General features: G+C 41.4%; 1 protein-coding gene across 1 annotated transcript; it reads right to left on the bottom strand.

Moving 5' to 3' along the window:
* Positions 1–6,297: 6,297 nt before the first annotated feature.
* On the bottom strand, positions 6,298–21,393 carry NCEH1 (neutral cholesterol ester hydrolase 1). Its single transcript, XM_035334451.1, has 6 exons — positions 21,333–21,393; positions 21,116–21,291; positions 12,774–13,002; positions 11,369–11,438; positions 8,803–8,974; positions 6,298–7,355 (listed from the first exon to the last, which is right to left on the bottom strand). The coding sequence occupies exons 2-6, from the start codon at positions 21,251–21,253 to the stop codon at positions 6,738–6,740; spliced, it is 1,227 nt and encodes a 408-aa protein (XP_035190342.1). The 5' UTR covers positions 21,254–21,291; positions 21,333–21,393; the 3' UTR covers positions 6,298–6,737.
* Between the last annotated feature and the right edge of the window lie 226 nt (positions 21,394–21,619).

Here is a 21,619-nt window from a genome sequence, read left to right as displayed (position 1 = left end):
GGCAGGGGGGCAGGAGGGTGAGTGGTGAGAATCCATAGGCAGATGCTGAATGTACGCTGCTGCTTTACAAAGCCATTCCTACGTTGCAGTGCTTTACAACCCACAGCACGTTTGCATGAAGGGAATGGAAATGCTGGAGCAGATGATGTGACAGCTGCAAAAAGAATGCAGTGTGCATGTGGCTGGAAGGTGAAAAACATCAAAGGTAACTCATCTTTTGCTAAAATAACTGGCAGCTGCAGGCGCCAGGGCTGCTTTGGAAGCAGGCTTCTGCTCCAATGTACAGCAGAGGGTGAATGAGGCTAGCAGCCATGGCCTTGTACGTGCAACCAGTTGCCTTATGTAGCATGAAGGAGCAGAAACACAAGGCATGAGAGCAAAAATAGCCCAGTTTCCCCAGCTATTACCCTGGGAGGTTGAAATGCAACCATTTCTGGGGCACTCACATCTCTCCATAGATTTTGGAGATGCTGCTATGCCTCCTTTCCATGCATCTGTCACTGATAAAGACATATATCTGCAGACAACTGCAAGTCCTAAAAGTGCAGCACTATACAACCATGCAGCTGCATCCTTGGAGCAGCAAGGCAGACTCTCCCCTTGGTGCACGCACCTACCCTTTCAGATCTGCAGAATAGGAACACGCACAGGTGGCTACAAAACTGAATGTGAGACCTGCACATGCCCTTACCAGCTTGCAAATCTGAACTAATGGCATTTAGGGCTGAAAAAATCCTTATGGTGTGCCAAAGACTGAAAGTGTATCATGCTGAAATAGAAAAACAAATGGCTCTATGCTTTTGTTTTTGTGTCATGTGTCCTCCCCCCCCAGCAAATCTGAGTAACCTCAGATTAGTGTGAATTTTATGCCTTGTCCGTGTGTGAATTCATAAATAAGGGCCTGGGCTGCCAGGAAACTTTTGGCACAATTCTTGCTATAATGCTTTCATTTCTGTATTTTGTTTTTAAAACAAGCTGGACCTTTTCAAGTCTTTGTTTTAAATGCTCCCTCTGCTGGCGATTGCGTAAATTACATTTTAATTGAAAACGAATAAAACTGCTAAAGAAATTAGTGGGCTAATAGCAAAAATTCATTGTCTTTATTCCTCCACCACACTCTGAATCCAACATCTCAAATCCCATATATTCCACTGAGTATACTGCGCCTATCCTGATGCTGCCACGGTGTTTGTGGGAGAGCTTATTTTCTATGACATCAATTATTATTGCTGTTTTAAATCTCCTGATATAAAATATGCTCTCTCCTTTAATGAACTCCTCCTATACCCCTAGACTATAATTTTAAGTGCTGTGGTTTGTTGAAATTCTGCCTCAAAAAAGAACAATCGGCTGTGATGGAAAGATTTAGTGTTGGCTTATTATATGAAACCAGAAGTAATTAAAAATATAAATCTCTGTAAAAGCAGTTTTAAAGGAGACTGTAAGCTTTTTTTTCTTTCTTTTTTCTTTTTTTTTTTTCCTGTCTTCTTGTTGAATAGCTGATAAACACTTTAAAATGCTGCAGAAAATAATGGTGAAAAATGATTAAATTTACATTAGGAGTAAAAGGTAAGAGATGCTTATGATGTGCTGCCAACTGTTTAAATAACATTTATGAAATAAGTAAATGCCGTTGGACAAGTGCCAGGAGAATAAATAAAAACAAGCAGAAAACACGTGCCTCTCCTGGGGGTGAACAACATAATGCCTGATCCTGCTTGAAAGAGGTGTCTCAGTGTGAAGCAAGGAGCAGAGAGCAGACAGGAAGGATCCAAGTGAAGGGCATGGTCAGTGGGATGCCAAGGGGCTGATTTCCGTGGCAGATTAACTGCATTGGAGCGCGTGGATTGGCCTTGTAAATGCAGCGCTGATATGCATTTCTGTCTTTAGACCACCTCCTGCTGGTTTAAATAGAAGCTTCTAAGTCTCTTGAAGTATTCTTATTTTTTTTTCCCCCAGTACTTTTTTTTCAGCAGGACAAAAGTGTTATGTTCTGTGAAAGTCACAGTACCCTGCTGGACAAAGTGACAAACCTGCACGTTATGACAATTTAAAAGTAACGCTGCTGTGACCATTAATAAATGAGAGAGCAGGGGAAGAAAATAGGTAAGAATTCAGAAAGAAAAAAGTGTGAAAGGAAGGCAAATAGGAATGAGAATGGAACTAGGATGTCCACTGGATAAAACTGATTTCAAACATAAATAATCTGTAAGCATGTAAAAATTATCTTTATAGAGCAGAATGAAGAACATGAGCTCAGCTGTCAGTCTTGAGAGAGAGGAACAGCACTTGTGCAGGCATCGTCCATTTTTCACCATAAGCAAATGTGGTCAGCATTAATCATTTGGGAGCAATCAAGTCAGAGAAGGTCACATTCACAGACCATGGACACACCAGCAAGGTTTCCTGCTTAGAAAACAACCACACTGTATTTGATTCAGCATTTTTTTTACCGGAACTCAGATCTCCCATTTTGTTTCCCCGATCTCCGCTAATTGAAAACTCAAATTAGAAGCGTTGCACATCTGGAAAAAAAGTCAGACATATTTCCACTTTATTTGTTCTTCAATTTGATAGCACGTTTGAACCACACTTGCTACTTAGATCTTACAAGATCCTTCCCCTGTAATGGGAAAGAAGCAAAACAAACAAACAGACAAACAAAAAAACACAGCCAAAAAAGTCACACTTAAATGCATTCACATCACATATGTTGTACTTTGTATTCTTGAACATCATAAATAAGAGAACATTAAACCAGCTTCTTAAAAAAAACAAACATTATTACAGGTCATAGCAGCTTAAAAGGCTTAAGTCAGGTTAATCTACTTCTAATAGTTTTATTTGAAAAAGTTTCTCAAAGTTTATTAAGAGATTAAAAACTGATGCACCTAATCAAAAAATAGAGAGGCCCAAACAGTACAAAACGATGTTTTAAAGATAAATAATTTATTTTTAGTTTGTAGGACTTAAGATCCACAATGGCCTTTCTGCTTTGGCTTGGATGCAATTTTGCAATTACTTAGATGAAGGTCAGGAAATTCTAGTTGCTAGTGATTTTCATGAAACATCTTTAATTTGGTCTGGGTTTTCAGAAACACTCAACTCCCATTCTTTAAGATGTTCTAAGCTAGATAAAAACTTTATTTCTGTCAGTATCAGTCAAAACTACTGGGAAACTGCTAACAAGTTTCCAATGAAATAGGATTCAAATGAGTATAGCTTGTTACGCAGGCTTTTTCTTTCAAGCTTACATTTGAATGCTTTGATATTCTTGCAACGGACAGTGTAAGTGTAATTGTAGGAAGGGGAGGGAAAAAAACAAAACAGCTGTCTTCTAAAAGTAGTTAGCCATACTCATTTAATGAATTTAATGAAAAAGGAAGTAGACCAATTTACTGAGCATCTTCTTTTAGAAGACCAACTTTTCACTCTACGTAGGTGAAGTGCTGTTAGGAGTATTTCTGAATCTGAACATGTAAGGTGCTCTGAACTGCTTTGTGAAATAACTAAGGAATGAAGGTGCTACGTACACCCAAGCAAACACTTTTCAGATGAAGAGTATTTAAAAAAAAAATGAATAAAGCTTTTGTAACATGCATTAATCTTAATCTCTTCCTTGCAGGCCCCAGATCTCTGTAAGGCCTGCTGGCCCTGCTGAGCTGAGCCAGTGCGCTGGGTGAGCTTGCAGCAGTTCAGCTGGAAGCAGTGCTGAACTTCTAGCTCCAGGCACAGTGACCGCCTGCACAGGACAACAAAGTAAAAAGTAAGAGGAAAGATGAGAATGTGACTAATGCTTACTTCATGATTTACACTTACTTTTAATCAAGCATCTTGCGTGGCTACACACCAAAAGGTCTTTCTATAGCTGTAACTCAGACCTCTTTTTGTATGTAATAGGAAATGCCACGTATCTTTGCAGCTATTTTGTACTTAACCATACATCTGCATGATAAAGTAATCATGGTATTTTGATGGAACTAATTAATCCTGTAACATCTCATCCAAGTTGTGCTACCATCTTGGATGTCACATCCAGCTGGTGATGACTTAGTGAATACATTCAATCCAGTTATATGCTTACTACCACTTCTTGTGCCAAGACTTTAATGTGCTTCAGTGCATGAAGGAAATACACAGCCCACTCCAGGAATATATATTCCAGCTCTCCATTTCATTTCAGTGAAAAAAAGGTAGTGATTATATTATAGCTTCATAGCAGATATTTATAAATTAGCTATAAACAAATGCTGATCTAAAGCACTGCAGACAGCTCTTAGGTAACTTAATTATTACAGAACTGATAGGAATAGTAACCATTTTTTACCAGTACTCCAACGACTACCTTTTAATGACTGCAGGCTGAAATAAAATTATACCTTTTCTGACATAGCCTTATTGTAAGGGGGAAAGTCAGGAATAAGCCTATTGTTACAACTCAGCGTAAAAGATATATTTTGACTCAGTCATGGTCTAAAGCCAAGTAATTGCAGCTGTTTGCATACAGTGGATTGAATACGAGTACAGGCCCCTTTTCAAGATCAGTAATTTGTCTTTTTGAATAAACATAACTTTAGTTGATATCTGTTTTAGGTGTAAATTGTATCTACTGGACTTGTGTTTATGGGGGAGGGAAAAAGAGGCTTAAATCTGTAAGAAAGTTAAATTCTTCTGCAGTGTTAATTATATATATTGGCCAAACTTTATCCTGATTTGAACTGACACTTGGCTGCTCTAATTCCACCAAGTCTTTGGAACAATCTAAACGGAAAAAGAATCTGGGCCACTGATGAAAAAGCTTTGGCTTGTGACCTCCATGTGAACCCATGCTCAGAAATTAGTTTTGGCCTGCGTGACTGAGTCTACATCAAGGCCTTGTCTCATTAATACATACAGCCATAATAACAAGCTGGTTTTTTAGTAAGCAATGATTCAGCAAAGCCATTCTCTTTTTTAATTTACATATCAGTGAAAGTGAGCTGTTCTGTATACACCTTAAGTTACAGAACGTAACCTGATTTACTTTTTTTAAAATTAACTTTTCAGAAATAATTAAATTGTCATGATTTCCTACAGCTGAGAACCCTTACCTTACTGTACTTTCACACAAGCCAGGAGATAAATCAGTTACCTTCATAAGGAGACGGAGTGTAGCAGCACCGCCAGCCATGGGGTAGACTGCTCTGAGCCAGCTGTTAAAGACTGATGGAAAGTCAGAAGCCAAGGGATCCGTTCAGTGCACACCAGTCAGTAACATATCCATGTCCTTCACTAACATCTGTGAATGCAGTTTCACAACTCCTTTGTGAGGTAGGAAATGACTACTCCCTGTCTTGCAGAAAGAAGAAAGTGAGGCACAAGGAGATTAAGTTGATCTCCTTGGGTCCTACAGGAAGTCTGCAGTAAAGCTGACGATTAATTTAATCTCCTGGTTTAGTCACGGGACAGCCACCTCTCTTTGCCTAGAAAGGCTGGGCATGACATTTTGGTGCAGCCTTCACCTCTGCAATCAGTAAACATCCTGGAAAGAAGTACGTTTACACTGTTGCAAGTGGTTTCACTTCACTGTCCTGCCTCTCTGAATTTTAAAGAGTGGCTCAAACTGTACAGACGTGCTGCACAATGGCTAGATCACGTTACCTCGCAGTTTTAGGTGCAGTCTACAGGACAAACAAGCTATAGCAGCAAAGCTCCAATGTAAATCTCCAGTATAGACTAGAGCCCACTTCTATTTGTCCAATTCTCTCCTTTGAGGAAGGATGAGATACAACAAATGCCATAAGCACAAAAGAAAATCAATGAACAAAAACTTCTACTATTAATTACAAACTTTAGTGCAAACCACACAGCAGATTATTTTTAGTATGCTCAGTATTTTCTGTAAGGAAGTTATAAACTGAGGCTTTAAATGCTGACTGTCATACTCTTTAGCCATGTAGTCATCTTTGAAGCTCCCATAATGAACCCAGATTCTGCAGGTACGCATTTTATCCTCCATATTTGTATGAATGCTATGATTTTTTTTAAATTGAAAATATTTTGCTCTGTGCATTTATAAATAACTAGAAGACCATAAAGCCAAATTCCAAAGCTGAATTACGTTAGACAAGTCTCTTAGCCAAGCATCATCTTAACTGACTAGATTCTTTTTTTTTTTTTTTTTTTAATATAAGAGCCGTTTGTCTATTTGCCTAAAAGTCACCATCTAAATCCATGCCTGACATCCAAATGCATGGTTCCGCTGTCAAAGGTGAGAGTGCTCACACTTTCTTTCCCACCAGCAAGCATGCAACGCTGTTGAAAATTACTTCTCCCATTTATATATTCAAACATAGATGTAAGCATTCAACTTTATCTGGCATCATTTTACAGTTGTGGCCCTTGTGCCTAATTAAGGTTCAAAGCTTGAAAGTTTCAAAGCTTGAAAGTTTCAGCCAGTTAAGAATGAGCCAGTTAAGAATGCAACAGGAATGCTGATCTCCTTGCTCAACATTTGTTTATGTTAGGCAAATTATCTTAAAAGGAAAAAAATCCTGAAATCTGAAGAAATATTTCACAAAATACTTTGCTGGGCAAGGTCAATTGAGCTAGTAAATGCTACAGCTAGTCTGCCCCCCCCACGGATGCAGCTGAATGGATGAAGTCAGAATTCGGAAAAGTGCACTTTTTCATTCTTTGATCTTTTGCAAGAACAGACACTAGAGTTGAGCACCCCGTATCTTCTAGAGACTCTCTCCTCAGAGGTTTTCATCAAGCCATTTTATATAGCTGTTTCTAGTCTGAATTCCTGCAGAGAAATCAGTAGGCCAGATTGTGAATATCATACAGCCATGAAAGCAGTCATCGAAGTGATCAAGGGTGACTTCCACGCCAGCATTCTCTAACCGCTTGGCATACATCACCCCATCATCTCTCAGGACGTCATTCTCACAAGTCAGGATGTAAGTCTTTGGCTGCAGCTGCAAAGTTTCGTTTTCTGCAAGCAGTGGGACTGCTCGTACATCAAGGAGCGCTGGTATCTCCTGAATTATTTCAGCCTTGCCCGTGGTTTGTATTACAGGCTTGTAGTTCTTCTTGAATGACGAAGGCAGTAGAGATGTCCAGTTCAGACGTCCTCTGTAAGAGAGCGCTTGACCAACATCGAGAGCAGTATGGTTGTTAATCAGCAGTGAGTGAGCCAAGTCATGATTACCATTGAAGTAGTCTATCCAATAGTTGATCATGACGTAACGGGGAAGAACAGGCATATTCATATTCTGCTGATACGAAGGGGTATTGAAGTCAAATGCCTGAAGGACTGGATAAATTAAGGCCTGCAGTTTTGGTCTGACGGTCAAATGCTCATCTTTGCTAAGCTGCAAGAAGAACATAGAATAAAATAAAGATTACAAAGAAAATAAGCATTACAATATCAACCCTGAACTTCACTCAAACAAACTTATAGGCCAAATTCTGTTCTTATGCAATGCCTCTGGCGAAGAATGTTCCTCTTTTGTCTGATATACAGCCTTATCTTTTTATTTTCTTTTAATGATGGTCATTCAGGACAGTTTTAGTACTGTTATCAACAGAAAATCAGCAGCAGGCATTTACTGAAGTGTATGAGGAAAGTGTAAAATGATATTCTCTAACACACCATTTGAACTATTTGCAGATGAAGGACTTGAGTCAATGTAGCTATCCAAGGTTTTAATAGCTTTTCGTGCATTTCTCTTCCACAACTGTAGCTTTTTCTTTGAGCCTTTGCAAACTGTTGGCAACTAGTCTTCTACCAAAGGCTCACTGTGTGCAGATGCACCTTTGTGTTGGACTTGAACCTAACATCTGCATTTGATTTGAGCTTACAAAGTTGGCATTTGGTACCCCGATTCTTTTAGTGAAAGGATCAGTAAACACTTGTTTTGCTTCACCTTCTACTCAAGATACAAAGATCCGTATATCTCATCTTGTCTGTCTCTTTCAGGCTGAAGAATCTTAGTGCATTTAACCTCTCCTGGAAACAGTCCTACATCATTGATTTAACCGTGCATCATGGAAATGAGTTATGAATGCTGTTTCCAAAACAGGGCTCTATCATGTTTATCAGTCCTCAAGATGAAGACTTTTAGTGTAATGGTGCCTTATTAATTTTCCCCCTAATTCAATATTGCAAGGTTGTCATGATAATTAGTTGCCTGGTCAGGGTATGTTCTTTATCATCACCAATGGTTATTGGCAATATAAAAAAGCTAATAATAATATTTCACTCAACCATGAATAATACTATTACTTGCCCCAGGCTGCCTTTAAAATCTTTAGTAGATTAAATTCAGATTATGTTTAAACTAGAGATACACAAAAGAAATTTCCTTAATTGTCTTCCTGGAGCATTTCACAATTTAAAGAAGAGTTAAGCTTCACATATTATATTTTTTGTGCTTCATTAGTATTTGAAAGAAATAGCAATCTATTTTCTACGACAAGCATCTGAAAATAAGCTAAATTGATAACTTATGCATGTAGCTAGTTACCTACTTAGGTAAATAAAGAATTCCTCAGCAAAAGAGTTTTTAAAAAATCATTTAGGCATCTGCTCTTAAACTTAGTCCTGTAACAACTCATAACTTTGCAAGCTACACGCAATATGCAATTGACTCATTTTTCTTCTGTAGTGTGACAAGATGCTTGCTTTCAATACAGAGCTACCACTCTAACACCAGCACATCATCTCATGATGATGCAGCATAAAGAACCTGACAACCTATATGCACCACTGAATTAGGGATTGTTATAGCATAATACATAACAGACACTGGATGTTACCTGCTGACACACAGCAGCAGCCAAATTTCCTCCTGCACTATCACCAGAAATTGCAATTCGATTTGGGTCAACTGAATACTCAGCTAAGACATCAGGCTGCAGAAAATGCTTTGTAGCACGAAGAGCATCATGGAATTGCTCAGGGAAGCACACCTCTGGTACCAGCCTGTATCTACAAAAGACGAAAAGAGGTAAGAGACAATTATTACCATTAATATTCTTCTCTCTCATGATTAATAGATGCTATCTGAATGGCAAATAATTATGTCATTAAGATAAATACTATGGGAAAAAATGAGGTGTGTAGTACTTAATCTTTTAATTAACGCTCTAATTCTGAAAGATTTACAAGAACCTATTAGATATGAATAACACCAAGATGCTATAATATCATGCAGCACTTTCTCGGGATTTCCCAACAGAGCATTTCATCACATTATAAAAATGAATGAATATTAGAACAACCCTTGGTGAGAGAGTCATTACTGTTGGCCTGGTTTTGATCGCAACTCCCCACCTTAACTGCTATGACAGAGTAAGTCACATACGCCCAACAGATTCAGCTGAGACAAGCATCTCAGCAGTTCTGCTTCCCAAATTTCTTGTATGCTCAGGAGAGGATGAACGTTGCTGTACCTCTTAGCTTTGTACCAGCAAGCGAACAATAGCCAGGAAGTGAAGTAATACCAATTTGTGGTAATGCAACAGGTTAAATAATTCATCTCCTTTATCAAGGAGAGAAGCAGGAATATATACATTTCACTGACTGAAGCACACACAGATTAAACAGTCTGCCTACAAACAGACAGCTGCTGAATTCTATTTACTACATTTTCTCAGTTTCTAAATAACAGTGCAGCAGCAGTCAGTTCATAATTTACTCAATCATTTGTAATGTAAGAGTTGTTACCAGGCCTCATGGTGCAAAGAACATCTTTCCACTTGCAGCTTTATGTATCCTTAACAGATTTCACATGTTCTTATTGATTAATAATATTTTGAGAGAATGTTTTTATTGTCAGCTTGACAAGCCTAAATCTTTACATAGGTGTCTTAGCACAAACTGAAGAAAAAGGCTTGACACTGCCAGAAGCATTTTATTTTGCCTTAACTTCTGCCAAACAAAATCCTGTTTTCTGGTTCAAAACATTTTCATTGGAATCTAAGCTAAAAAAATTCTCCATGTAAAATAAATTTTAAGCCTAATTTACATCAATTGTTTCCAACTTCAGATCTGTCCCGTTTTCAGAAAGAAATCTATTTTGCTACATCAGCTACAAAGGAACATGAGAGAGGCCTTTGGGAATGCCTTGCAGAACTGAGTAACACTGTGTATAGATCATGAAAGTGAGATGTGCAATTAAACCAATGAAAAAAATCAAATTAGACTTCACTAATTGAGGATAAATGCCTTGATTGAAAGATATAATGGCTAAGGAGAAGAGACAAACAATAACTGAGAAACAGTCACCAGAAAAGGAATATCAAAGAACTTTTCAATACTGTGATTGTTATTTGTATGCTTTTTTTAAAAAAGTTTTTCTACTAATAAACAAAGAAGTAAAAAGCAACCCCTTAATGTACACTAGAATGAGTATTGAATCAGTAGCACCAACTCCATATAATTAAATCGTAATTAGATCACAGAGCTTGGTACGTAATCAACTGCAAGTCAGAAACCTGAGTAGTTAAATTAAGTGATTGGTTTTGCAATAGAAAATATTGAAATTGACAATAAGGATGGTCAAAGTACCAATCAAGTCGGAGTCATCTAGGTAATGCAGTTAGCTAGTTGAGAGGTTTGTTTACCTTGGAATTGTTCAGCTAGTAAAAAAAAGGCAACCCTGCTTCTGTGTTGGCTGGCACCCTGGCAGTCTCCTGCTCTTGAGTGGAGTACAGTGCTTACACGGGAACAGTGGGCAGTTGAGGGAACAGCAGGAACTGACAGACTTCACTGTGTATTTTGGTTAATGAGCAGTGGTAAATGATCTGCTAATTTTTATGTTGCAGACCCTCACTCAGTGGGACATAGAAAACGTGTTTTATAGACCGAGTTGGTGTTTTTGTTTTTAATGTATTATATACTTTCCATTAAGGATGGAATAATTCACTCTTGCTCTGTGTGGGGTCACAGAGATGTGGTTCAGCCTTCCTTCAGGTATATAACATCTCTACACTGCTTGTCAAAAAAAGAGTAACAGAATTATAATGTATGTCATTTGAGTGATCTTAGGTTTTAGACACACTCCTTACATACAGGTCTATTTGCAAAATGCACTAAAACTTGCACTTTAGTTTCTGTCCAACTCATTAAAACACTACTCTTTTCCCACATTTCTGCCTGCTGAAATGGCTTCTAAAATGATTAGAAATTCAAATGAACTTTTGATACCATTCTCATTTGTTGTCATTCTAAAAGGATAAAATTATCAGCCTGGTAAAGAGAATTATTGTCCAAGTTAAAGCCTTATATACAAGTCAGTAACAAGGGAAAAGGGCAAAGCAAGAACTACATTATGTATTTCTACAAACATTAAAGTTATTTTATTGATTTTAGATTACTCACTCAACTGAAACAACCACAGCATTGAGAGATTCAGCCATGATTCTGCAGAGGTTGTTATAAAGGCTTGTTCCTGGAATGCAAGGACAGCGTTAGGGACATGAAAGTCCATTTATGGCAGTATTTCACAAAGCCATACGTAAGTCTTCCCAGAAAATAAAGATATCATACAAATAGAAGCAAAGTAAATGAGATCAGCTTGCAACAGATGAAGTTCCAAATGCACATTCTAGCAGAAGGAACATAATTCATGCCTTGAAAAGATCTGCAGTCTAATGCTTTCTTTCCCATCTGTTTCTTGGTGACCTGGAGCGCATCCTTTCATCCACCTATCACAATTCTCACAACTGGGCAAAATTCAAGGTACCCAGTGGCTTGCGGGCATTAGCATCCAGAAACAGTTATTACTGTATGAGTCACTGCTTTTTCTTCATGTTATTATACCATCTATTGCTTTGATTCAAATGAGCTGCCCTATTAATGTCTATGAACTACTCATTTAAGGGAGGATTAATCACAGCTATCCTATTTATCAGTGGACTGATTTTCTTTAATTTTATTCCTTTCCAATTATGTAGTCGTTGATTCCTGGTACTATAAAATATACTAGGACACTAAGTGTTTTCTAAAGTATCTAGTCTTAGAATTTAGTATTTGGCTGTGACACTTGTGCCATTAACTTCGGCAACTTGGACTTAAGGATAGCATCTGATATAGCTGAGCTATAGTACCCAAACAAAGCGCCATAACTTAATGCAAACTTTTTGCACAACAAATCTTTTGCAAACTGTTAAAGCACAAATGATTTAGACAGGACTAACAAACATCCCTTAGGCAGGCCTAAGAAAACCCATCTCAAAGCCCAATTCCTCTGTAAGAAGAGGAGCACCATAGGACAGAGACTGGGATTTCCAAAGACATGTGAAAAACAGATTTTAAGATGTATTTAAGACTTTAAATCTCACTTAATTCATCGTCTAAGTGACTTGCATACATAGACCAAATGCACTTGGTGCAATCTTTGCAGCCTGCACTCCCAGGTACGTGCTGTCAGGAGCCAAACATTAGCAATGTTCTTGCATGCAATTTTGTACAGCCCACTCTGTGTAATTTGATTTGTATACTGTATATTTTATCCTCTCATGATGTAACAAAATTAACTTTTTGGTCCTTTGACAGCACATATCCAGATAAAATATATATTTTTGCAGTGTGTCAATGGTGTGTGTCTATAGTATATATAAACATACTTAAATCCTCCTTCCTTACATCTGATCTATCAGAGACAGTTACTATCTGAGTTCAGTCTTTGAAGAATTGTCATCCCTGACAGGAAAAACAGCTTTTGGTTATTCCTTCTGGGAGGAAACCAGAGGAAAATCCCATTTAGTTACTAGCAGACACATACTTGCACTTGCCAAGGCCCAGCCTCCCCCGTGGATGTAAACAACACTGCGCTTGAGCGTTTCATCTTGTTTTCCAGGAGGTTCAAACACTCTGACTTCCACACCGTCGAAAACAGCATCCGTTATGTTAATGTGTTCAGAAGAGACAGACTTCAGCTTGTCAAATGTACAAATCAAATAGTTCAGAACTATCAGGTGATGGCTGAGTCTCAAATAGTGAATCAGGTGACACTGGAAAAAAAAAAAAAAAAAAGAGATTTCTGTTACTTCAGAGCATATCACATTATAATACACTCATGTTTAATGCAACTCTCTTCAGAAGGCAGTTCCTCCATGAAAAACATGTAGGTTCTTAGAATATTCATCAGAAAATGAATCATTACCAAAGACCCGTAATGCTTTTAAAGCTGTATTAAAACAAAACCCCGTCCATAACAGATTCTCTATTGTCATAATAAATCAAACCATGAGCACTATGCAGATCAAGACAAGTGTGAACGAGAACTAAGATCCTTGCCTTTGAAAGACACCCCCGAAAGAAACAGACTTGACCAGCAGATTCCACTGTTGGACTTGTGAAGCTCCTCAGACCAGTGCCAGTAGAGGGCGATACCACACAATGTTTTAGTGGTACAAAAGGTACAAAATAAAGTATTTCTCTTGTTCCACTGCATGACTTAAGTCTTTCCATTTCCAAATAAAGAAAGTTTCCAAATTAAGAAGTATCTCAGTGATTACCAAGGCATTTGAAAACACAAATGATCTCAAACAAATACAGTGCTTATTTACTGACTTGTCCTGTATTTGCCTGATGAATTAGAAAGGATTTGAAATCTCCAAGACGCATGGCAGGTTTGTAATTTCTTCCTCAGAAACTAATGTGTTACTTCTGTTGTGTGGGTACGTAACACACTAAGTAGGGAATGATCTCATCTTTCTGCATGCTTGTGATAGGACAGACAGATTTTCTCTTTGGCTATCCAGGATTTTATTTATTTATTTATTTTAATAAAAACCAACTTTGCCCTTAGTAGACCTGTTCCTCTCAGCAAACAGTACTGGGACCTAAGGCATTCCAGCCTAAATAAACAGCTATGATTTGCTCCCCATGTATAACTTGTGCCTCATTTGCTGTACGTATTTGTTCCCATCCCCTAGGTGGTGCAAGACGGGTTGCAAAGGGCGAGCCAAAGGATTGCTGGGACTGTGATGCAGAGACTGGCCCCTAAAAATAGTAAGTAGCAGGGGTCTTTCCCCTTTTGCAAAGTTATTCTCTACCCTACAGATGAAGAATATAAATTGGCTAATCAGTTAAGCCTCTGTGTCACGGCAATGGAACTGGGAGGTACAATGAATGCATATACTTGATAACAAATGCTTAAAAAAAAGTGTATTGTTAGGAGCCAACAGGCTTGTTTACACACAGCCATTTTACTATTAGTTCTGCTAGTACCACCAGCACAGTGCAAAGCTGCTAGTATGAATTAAAGTCGAACACCAGGGAGAGATCAGTCACCCAGGTACCAGCCTGACCACGTGTGGTGGTTTTACCGTGCTAGGCAGTTGAACACCACAACCGCTCTCTCACTCCCCCTCCTCAGATGAGGAGGGGAAGAAGTAAAGGAAAGAACAACTCACGGGTTGAGATGAGATAAGGATGATTTAATTAAAAAGGGGAAATATATATATATATATAAAATTAAGGAAATATTATTATTAATTAAACAATTCAACTAAAGGGAAAAAAAGGGAAAGGGGAAAAGGGAGGGGGAAAGGGAATAACTAAACAAAACAAGTCAAGGCTATGTGGAAGTGCAGAGGAAAGAAATTACTCTCTACTTCCCACAAATGAGCGATGCTTGACCACGTCCTTGAAGCAGGGCCTCAACGCACGTAGCCGGTGTTCGGGAGGAGGACAGACGTTTTCGCAACGAGAGCCCACCCCTCCCCTCTTCTTCTTTTTTCCACCTTTTATTGCTGAGTGTGACATCGTATGGTATGGAATATCCCTTTGGTTGGTTTAGGTCAGCTGCCCTGCTGATGTTTCTTTCTCACTTTTTGCCCACCCCCTAGGAGGGTCAGAGAGAGTCCTGATGCTGTGCCAGCACTTCTCAGCAGCAGACACAACACTGGTGTGATACCACTGCTGTTCTAGCTACAAGTGCAGAGCACAGCACTGTATGGGCTGCTGCAGGGAAAGTTAACATCCCAGCCAGACCCAGTACACCACGTTCCCATTGCAGAGAATGGGTAGTTGCTTTAGCTTAGCCTGTACAAAAACCAAGTACAAGCCAAGTTAGGTTCCTTGTGACAGACATGATTTTGCAAGTAAGAGTTTTACAGTCTCACTGTACTTCTGGACTACCATTTTCCACAGTCACTTTCAGTGCTAAATCTCTTCTCAAGTAGAAGGGACAGCTAATGGAGGCACATCGCTGCCAGCAACACATCCTCCAGAGGAAAAACAAATTTTGAAGCACTCCCTATCAACCGAGAGGCTTCCTGCCTTCAGCAGTGTCCATGCCAAAGAGAATCTGTTCCCTAGGGTCTACAGTCCCCGTTCTTGTGTTTTCAATCTGCAATAGTTAGTTTCAATGTAAAACAAACAAACAAAAATGAAATATCCTAGCTTTCATCTGGGTCAGAAAGACCCTGCACAACCCCACTTCAACTGCAGATTTGTGTGGAAAGAGACAGACTTTGAAATTTTTCCCAAAAGAGTCTATGACTGCCAATTATGACGGAATGGTATGTGAGTGGGGAGAGGAATCCACTTCCAAAACAAGAATTTAAAGAGATGACTCTCTTTCTGCTTAGCTTGTGGTAAGGTTACCCTGCTGAGAGTTGGATGAGAATCCCAATTTTGAAATGTTAGCTGCTTTATGGATGGGTTGTCATTTCTTCCAACGGCAAGGTTTTTCTCTGGGAAAACAAACAAACAACAAAGTGGGCAGAAACACTGAGTTCCTGAGACTGTCTGTATCTTTGAGTTTCTCATTATGCTTTTCTCCCACTGTTATTTAAAAAATTCCCCACAGGAAAGCACCATTCGAGCTTAAATGGTGAAGAGTGATACACCTATTAATAATTTGACATGCACCTTATTGAACTGCCACTGATTTACCCAACAGATCTGATCCTCTGTGCACCCCGTGGAGGTTCTCAGGGAAGGTAACCACTGGGGAACTATTACAGAAACACTGCCAGGCAAAACAGCACTTCTGTAGATTTTTCAGCCCGAGTGTGCTGCAACAGGCATCCCATTTCAGTTTTCTCCTACTTAAGTTCACGTTCTTTGTAGACAAGATTACCACACGTTCCCTGGAATCGGAAGTGTTTTATTTCCAAGGCTAGTCGCCGCTGTTTACTGACAAGTGTTTTGCCCTGGTTTTTAAGCTGCAGAGCACTGCGGCCCTCTGCAGGTTTATCGGATGCTTTTTTTCCGACAATAGAACACCCTTTCCAAGAACCAAAAAACAAACGGTCTGGAAGAGATACCTCGTCCACCAGGGCGCAAAAGAAACAGCACTATTTTTTTGTTGTTGTTGTTGACACGGGCAGGTTTTTTTGCCAAGCACTTATCAGGCAGATTCTTTGGAAGTATATCTAATCAGTCAGTTTGGTTGTTATTTACAACACATCAGGATTGTGCTTTTTGCTGGCAGAGAGCTAGTCTTATCCAAAGGTCCTACAAACAAAACCCTTATATATATATATATGCCTTTTTTAAACAAATCTCATCATTTTGCAATAAAGCCACTGACAACAGAGGATGTACTTGGTGGTTGGCAAAGCCTTATCGAGGACTGTGTTGCCACCCGAAGGTCAGAGCTGCCCGTCCTGTTGACTGTGCTTCCCCAGCACCTTTCGGTGTTGGCACGAACAAATGCAAAGCCTTGGAGTATCAGCTTGCTGCACCAGCTGACTACAAACCCAGCGAAAACAAACAGCAAACCTCAGCCAGGTCATCGTCACCTTACTGATAACGCAAGGAAGGAAAGAGGGAATGGGGGAAAAGGACACTCGCCCTTTTGGCAGCAGCCCACAGGTGGATTGGCTTAAAACAGTTACAAAGAAATGCATTCAGTCATCTCATGTAAGCAACAACTGGTTTGAACTTTGCTAGTGTTCATAACTTTACCACCTCTCTCGTGATAGAAAGCAGGACTGTTGCAGGCTATCAAATCTAGCACTTGTACGTAAGGAATTACATGTGTGTGAAGTCAAGTGAATACAGAAAAGAGGAACAGGGATTTCTCTGGTAAAAAGGGAAAACAAACAGTGCTGTAAGAAGAGACAGTGAAAAGGAAGAGAAAGAAGAGGAAACTACACAGTTAAGGGATGACACAAAAGAGGAGTTCCTGTGCCAGCCACAGGCATGTGGCTTTGACCCAAACTAAACAATGTCCCAAGTCTTCCCATTTCACGACCATGTCTTTATACATCAGCCTGAATAAACACTTCAGGTATCAGGGAAACATGGCCCGAGGACTTCATGGGGCTGACGGGTGGGCTGACACGCACCCAGCGAGCTCAGCTGCTACGGAGCAGCACAGAAATGCATGGGCAGGGGGACCCTGGGAGAGGACCAGCAGGGCAGATGAGATTTTGCTGCTACTCGAGCTAATTCAGCAAGTAACTACCGTGGGCAGATTGCAGCATGCCTACTGGCAACCTACTGCCCAGTTCTGATTGCAGGTTTTCATTTTGGGGTTGTTGCCTCTCTGATCCACGGCTGCTTTGGTAGTGGTGCGATTTATACTCACACTGTGATGCATCCCAACTCTCCAACAGCTCAGGCAAAGCAGCCTCTTCAGCTACAGTCTCCTCTTTCAGCAGGATGTCCCCATAGCAAGGGTTGAGGTAGGGACAACCCACAGATGCACTAAAGACTAAGCTGTTTAAGATTAACACCTTCCTCTGGGTAAATTCTTTGGCAAGGGTCCAGAAACTGAGAGATTTAACTTGATGCTGGAGAAAACTGTCCAGAAGTGCAGAAGGGAGTTCGGGTTGTGAGAAAAAGCAGATGGAATGAACAAAGACCTGCTCTCGAGAGAGGCACCATTACTTCACCTTTCATCACCAATCGGTCCCTAAATTATTAGGATTCTTCTGTTGGTTCCTCAACTTCAGGAAGAATCCCAGATGATCACTGCAATCATGCTTAGCCCTCCTTCCTTGTATTTTGCATTAGTTACGTACTCTCTAGTACAAAAAATAATGTTTATTTGTGTTGCTAATTTCTGTTGAACTCCAATAGCCCTCCGCACATGAGGATCGTCTGTCCTCGTGACTCTATTAGCTGACGCTGTCCTAAGGACCACGTGAACCATCCAGCTTCGTGCATATCTGACCTTCAGCCTTGAAATTACTGCAACAGCCTGCATTCAGATGGCACACAACGGCAGCGTGCCACCGAAGCCAAGCTGCTTCCTTCACTGTCTTTGCGGTTGGTGAGAGGCCAGGTTCTGCACAGACCTTCCTGGCCTCAGCTGCAATCAGGAACTGGGAGTTGCTGTAGCTGTTTGCATTTTTACAAACAACACTGCTGAGGACTACGCCAAACCTCACTCGTGACTCACCGAGTAATGATGCTGACAGTGGACGACTGAACTTTTTAAGACTTAGCTTCCTACCTTTAAAAGTTTTATCTGCTCCTGAATGACACTATCCTCAATTCAGCCATCACTTGGCAAAGCGCACTGCTGTAACATTTGAGTTCAAAATGCCAACTACAATAGCTGTAGATAGCAAAAGACTAGCAAAAAAGATAAACAGGCTCATTTCCCCATTTTACTGTGTGCAGAACGTATTGTTCCGACTGCATTTTAGGCAGCTTATCCCATGTAAAGGCTGCACTCTATTTTATTTTGCAGAACCATTTCTTAGTGCAGGTGCATGACTACACAGTATAGAATGTGTACTATGCCACTGGAATTTTCAGCAACCTCAAATAAGGCACTCCATCTCCTCCCATCTCCCCTGAAGTAAGATTAGCGTGCTGGTCCCCTTTTGAAGTACATTTTGAAACCTACTTACGGAAACTGCCGTGTAAGCATTACATGTTTTTAGCCATGTGATAATACATAAACACTCATGGAAGGGTTTTGCTCTGATCCAGGGCACTGAGTCAGTCCCAAGCCTGTAAAAACAATTTATTAGCTGACTGGGACAAAACTCTACATAATGATAAGGTTTTGCGTTTAATATACTGAAAAGCAGTGGCAGCCTTACTATGTTTTAGTGGCAGTGATTATTAAAGTGAGAAAACAAACACACTGTTATCCCTAACAAGAAGCTGTCATGCTCAATTGTCAGAGTCAGCACAAATCTAGTTCAGAATAAGGAGACAATTGTATTTGAAGCACGTGAAGTTTGCTTCATGCTCTTGGAAGAAAGGATTACAGTACACTTCAGAGATTATTTTAAAATAAAAGCCACTTAGTAATGTACTTCTGTCTGCTATCAAACCTACAAAGGAAAGTAATAAATAGCAAGCTGAAAATACATTCTGAAGTAGGTGAAAGTTCAACAATCGCATTGACAGCAGTGTTAAAGCATTTGGTCTTGCAACCTCCGGTAGATAAAGAAAAGGGAAGCTCAGCTCTACAGCAGGACACGCTTGATTTTATATACACACACTAGAGCTGTCTGACGGAGTAAGTGCTCAAGCTTAACTTTTACAATCCTAGCCTGAGCTCACACAGCTCATTCTTAATGGCAGTCACTTATTCCTAACTTCATGCTACCTCTCAGCGTTGGAAAGACTTCTGAGCGCTTAGAAAGCACCTTCTCCTTCTCTCTGGAAAGAAACGCCCCAAGGTTTACTCGTTGTGTGGTTCAGGGCACCACTAATGCCTCACTGCTGCTTTATGCCTCTGTGCAAAATCCACTTGTTCCTCCTTGTGAACTCCATATGGCAGGGACCGTTACTTGTTTAGTGATTTTTGCTACCTGAGCTCACCTTTCTGAGGCCAGAGATGTACGTGGTTGTCTAAGAAGTTACCACTTCCTCCTACCAGAGGTTGGGACAGCTGTGCACACCTCAGCACTGTCTGCCGCCAGGCCCAGCTCTATTCCAGCACCTCCTCTTGGGACGACAGTCTCCCGGATATCCCGGAGGGGTTGCCATGCCCTCCAGCCACCAAGCTAGAGACACCGGAATCCATCTCACTACGCCCCACATACCACAAACAAGCAGAACATGTACATAAGCCAACAGCAATATACAAATATATAGTCCGTCATATGATTTCCTAAAGATAGCTCTCCTTCAGCTAGAGGTTATGGACTTGGTTCAGGTGTTCCTGGCAGACACTATGACGTGCTCCACGGGCAGCACACTGTGGCCATCACTGCCCTTCAAAGAACCCCCTTGAGCTTCTGGTTTAATGGTTACGTTTTTAAAATACCAGCACAGAGCAAATGAAGGGCAAACAACAGCTTTTTAACAGAAACCTTAGGCTATTGCAGGACATGCCTACGTAGTTTCCATGGCACATGAGTATCATATCTTGAAGGGAAGGTATGCAAGCAAGAAGTTTTATTCTTTCATCCCAGAAGCATGCTTTGATTCAGCGGTATGTTCTGACAAGAACACGTCCCAGGGGCTCAGATGAGAGGTCCATTGAGCCCGCAAAAGCAGCGACCAGAAAAGCTGTCCAGGGAGAGAACACAAGTCTGGACATCGTCCTTTCACTTCCACAGTTATTGTATTAGGAATGCGGGAGGTACATCCCCACCTTTCGGCATCTATTCATGGGCCCTCCGCCCATGAATTCATTTAATGCCTTTCTGAAGCTGACGATACTCCATCCACCCAATGGAGAAGTTTTTGGACATTTTATGCACAACTTAAACTGCCGCTAGGGATAAAAAAAAATAAAATACTTCAACACACGCACTACCTTCCATCAGGCCTGACCATGATTGACTCACATCACGACCACCCTAGCAGGGGATCCAGCTCACAGCTCAGGAAGTTTGCGATTACTGATCTGCGTCAGGTCAGCATACAAACACCGGCAGCAAGGGAGAAACCACAAAGTGGCAAAACTGTCACGCATGTCCTTCGATATCTGACAGAAATCCCCCACATCTTCTTTCCCTTGATGCACTAGCTGACGCATGGAAGTAAAAGCCATTAATTTATTTTTACCCACAGGATGGAAACCAGCCTGCAGCACGCCCCACAAGCCCCCCAGGAGGCTCCCGGCAGGCGGGGTGCCAGCCCCAGCCCTACCCAAGGAGCTCCCACGACCACCGGGGCCAGCCCCGCGGCTCACCGCCTGCCCCCCGCCGCCCCCGGGGCCCACCCCGGCAGCATCCCCGGGGCTCGCCTCACCGTCTGCTGCACGGCGCGGAAGGTGGCGTCCAGCAGCATCAGCTTCCACGCGTCCGACACGGTGCCGGGCAGCGGCAGGTAGATGTAGTAGGCGGACAGGGCGGCCAGCGCCGGCAGCAGCACCCACGAGGCCCGCATGGCCGCGGAGCCGGCCGGCCGGCCTCCCCCGGCGCTCCCGTGCCCAACCCCGGCCCGGCTCGGTCCCCTTCGGCCCGGCTCGGCCCCGGTGCCTGTGTGCCCGCCCCGCGGGCTGCCGCCGGCCTTTGCTCCGCGCCCGCGCAGCCGCCGCCGCCCCGCCCGGCGCCCGCCCGCCGGGGGAGGCCGCTCGGAGCCGCTCCGAGGGCCGGGGCCGCCCCCCTGCCGCCACCGCCGGGGCGTTAGGCTGAAGGGACCGTACTGCTGGCCATGTAGTGAGTCACCACGGAGCTCCGGAAGGCAGATTTTTAACGTTTGTTCCGTATTTTGTTTTGGACTGGGATTTTCTTTCCCTAGGTCAACTGCAAG

Source organism: Oxyura jamaicensis, chromosome 9 (assembly GCF_011077185.1).
Source record: "Oxyura jamaicensis isolate SHBP4307 breed ruddy duck chromosome 9, BPBGC_Ojam_1.0, whole genome shotgun sequence".
Classification (NCBI taxonomy): Eukaryota; Metazoa; Chordata; class Aves; order Anseriformes; family Anatidae; genus Oxyura; species Oxyura jamaicensis.
Note: the sequence above shows the minus strand (reverse complement) of the source record. Positions and strands in the feature narration are given on the sequence as shown.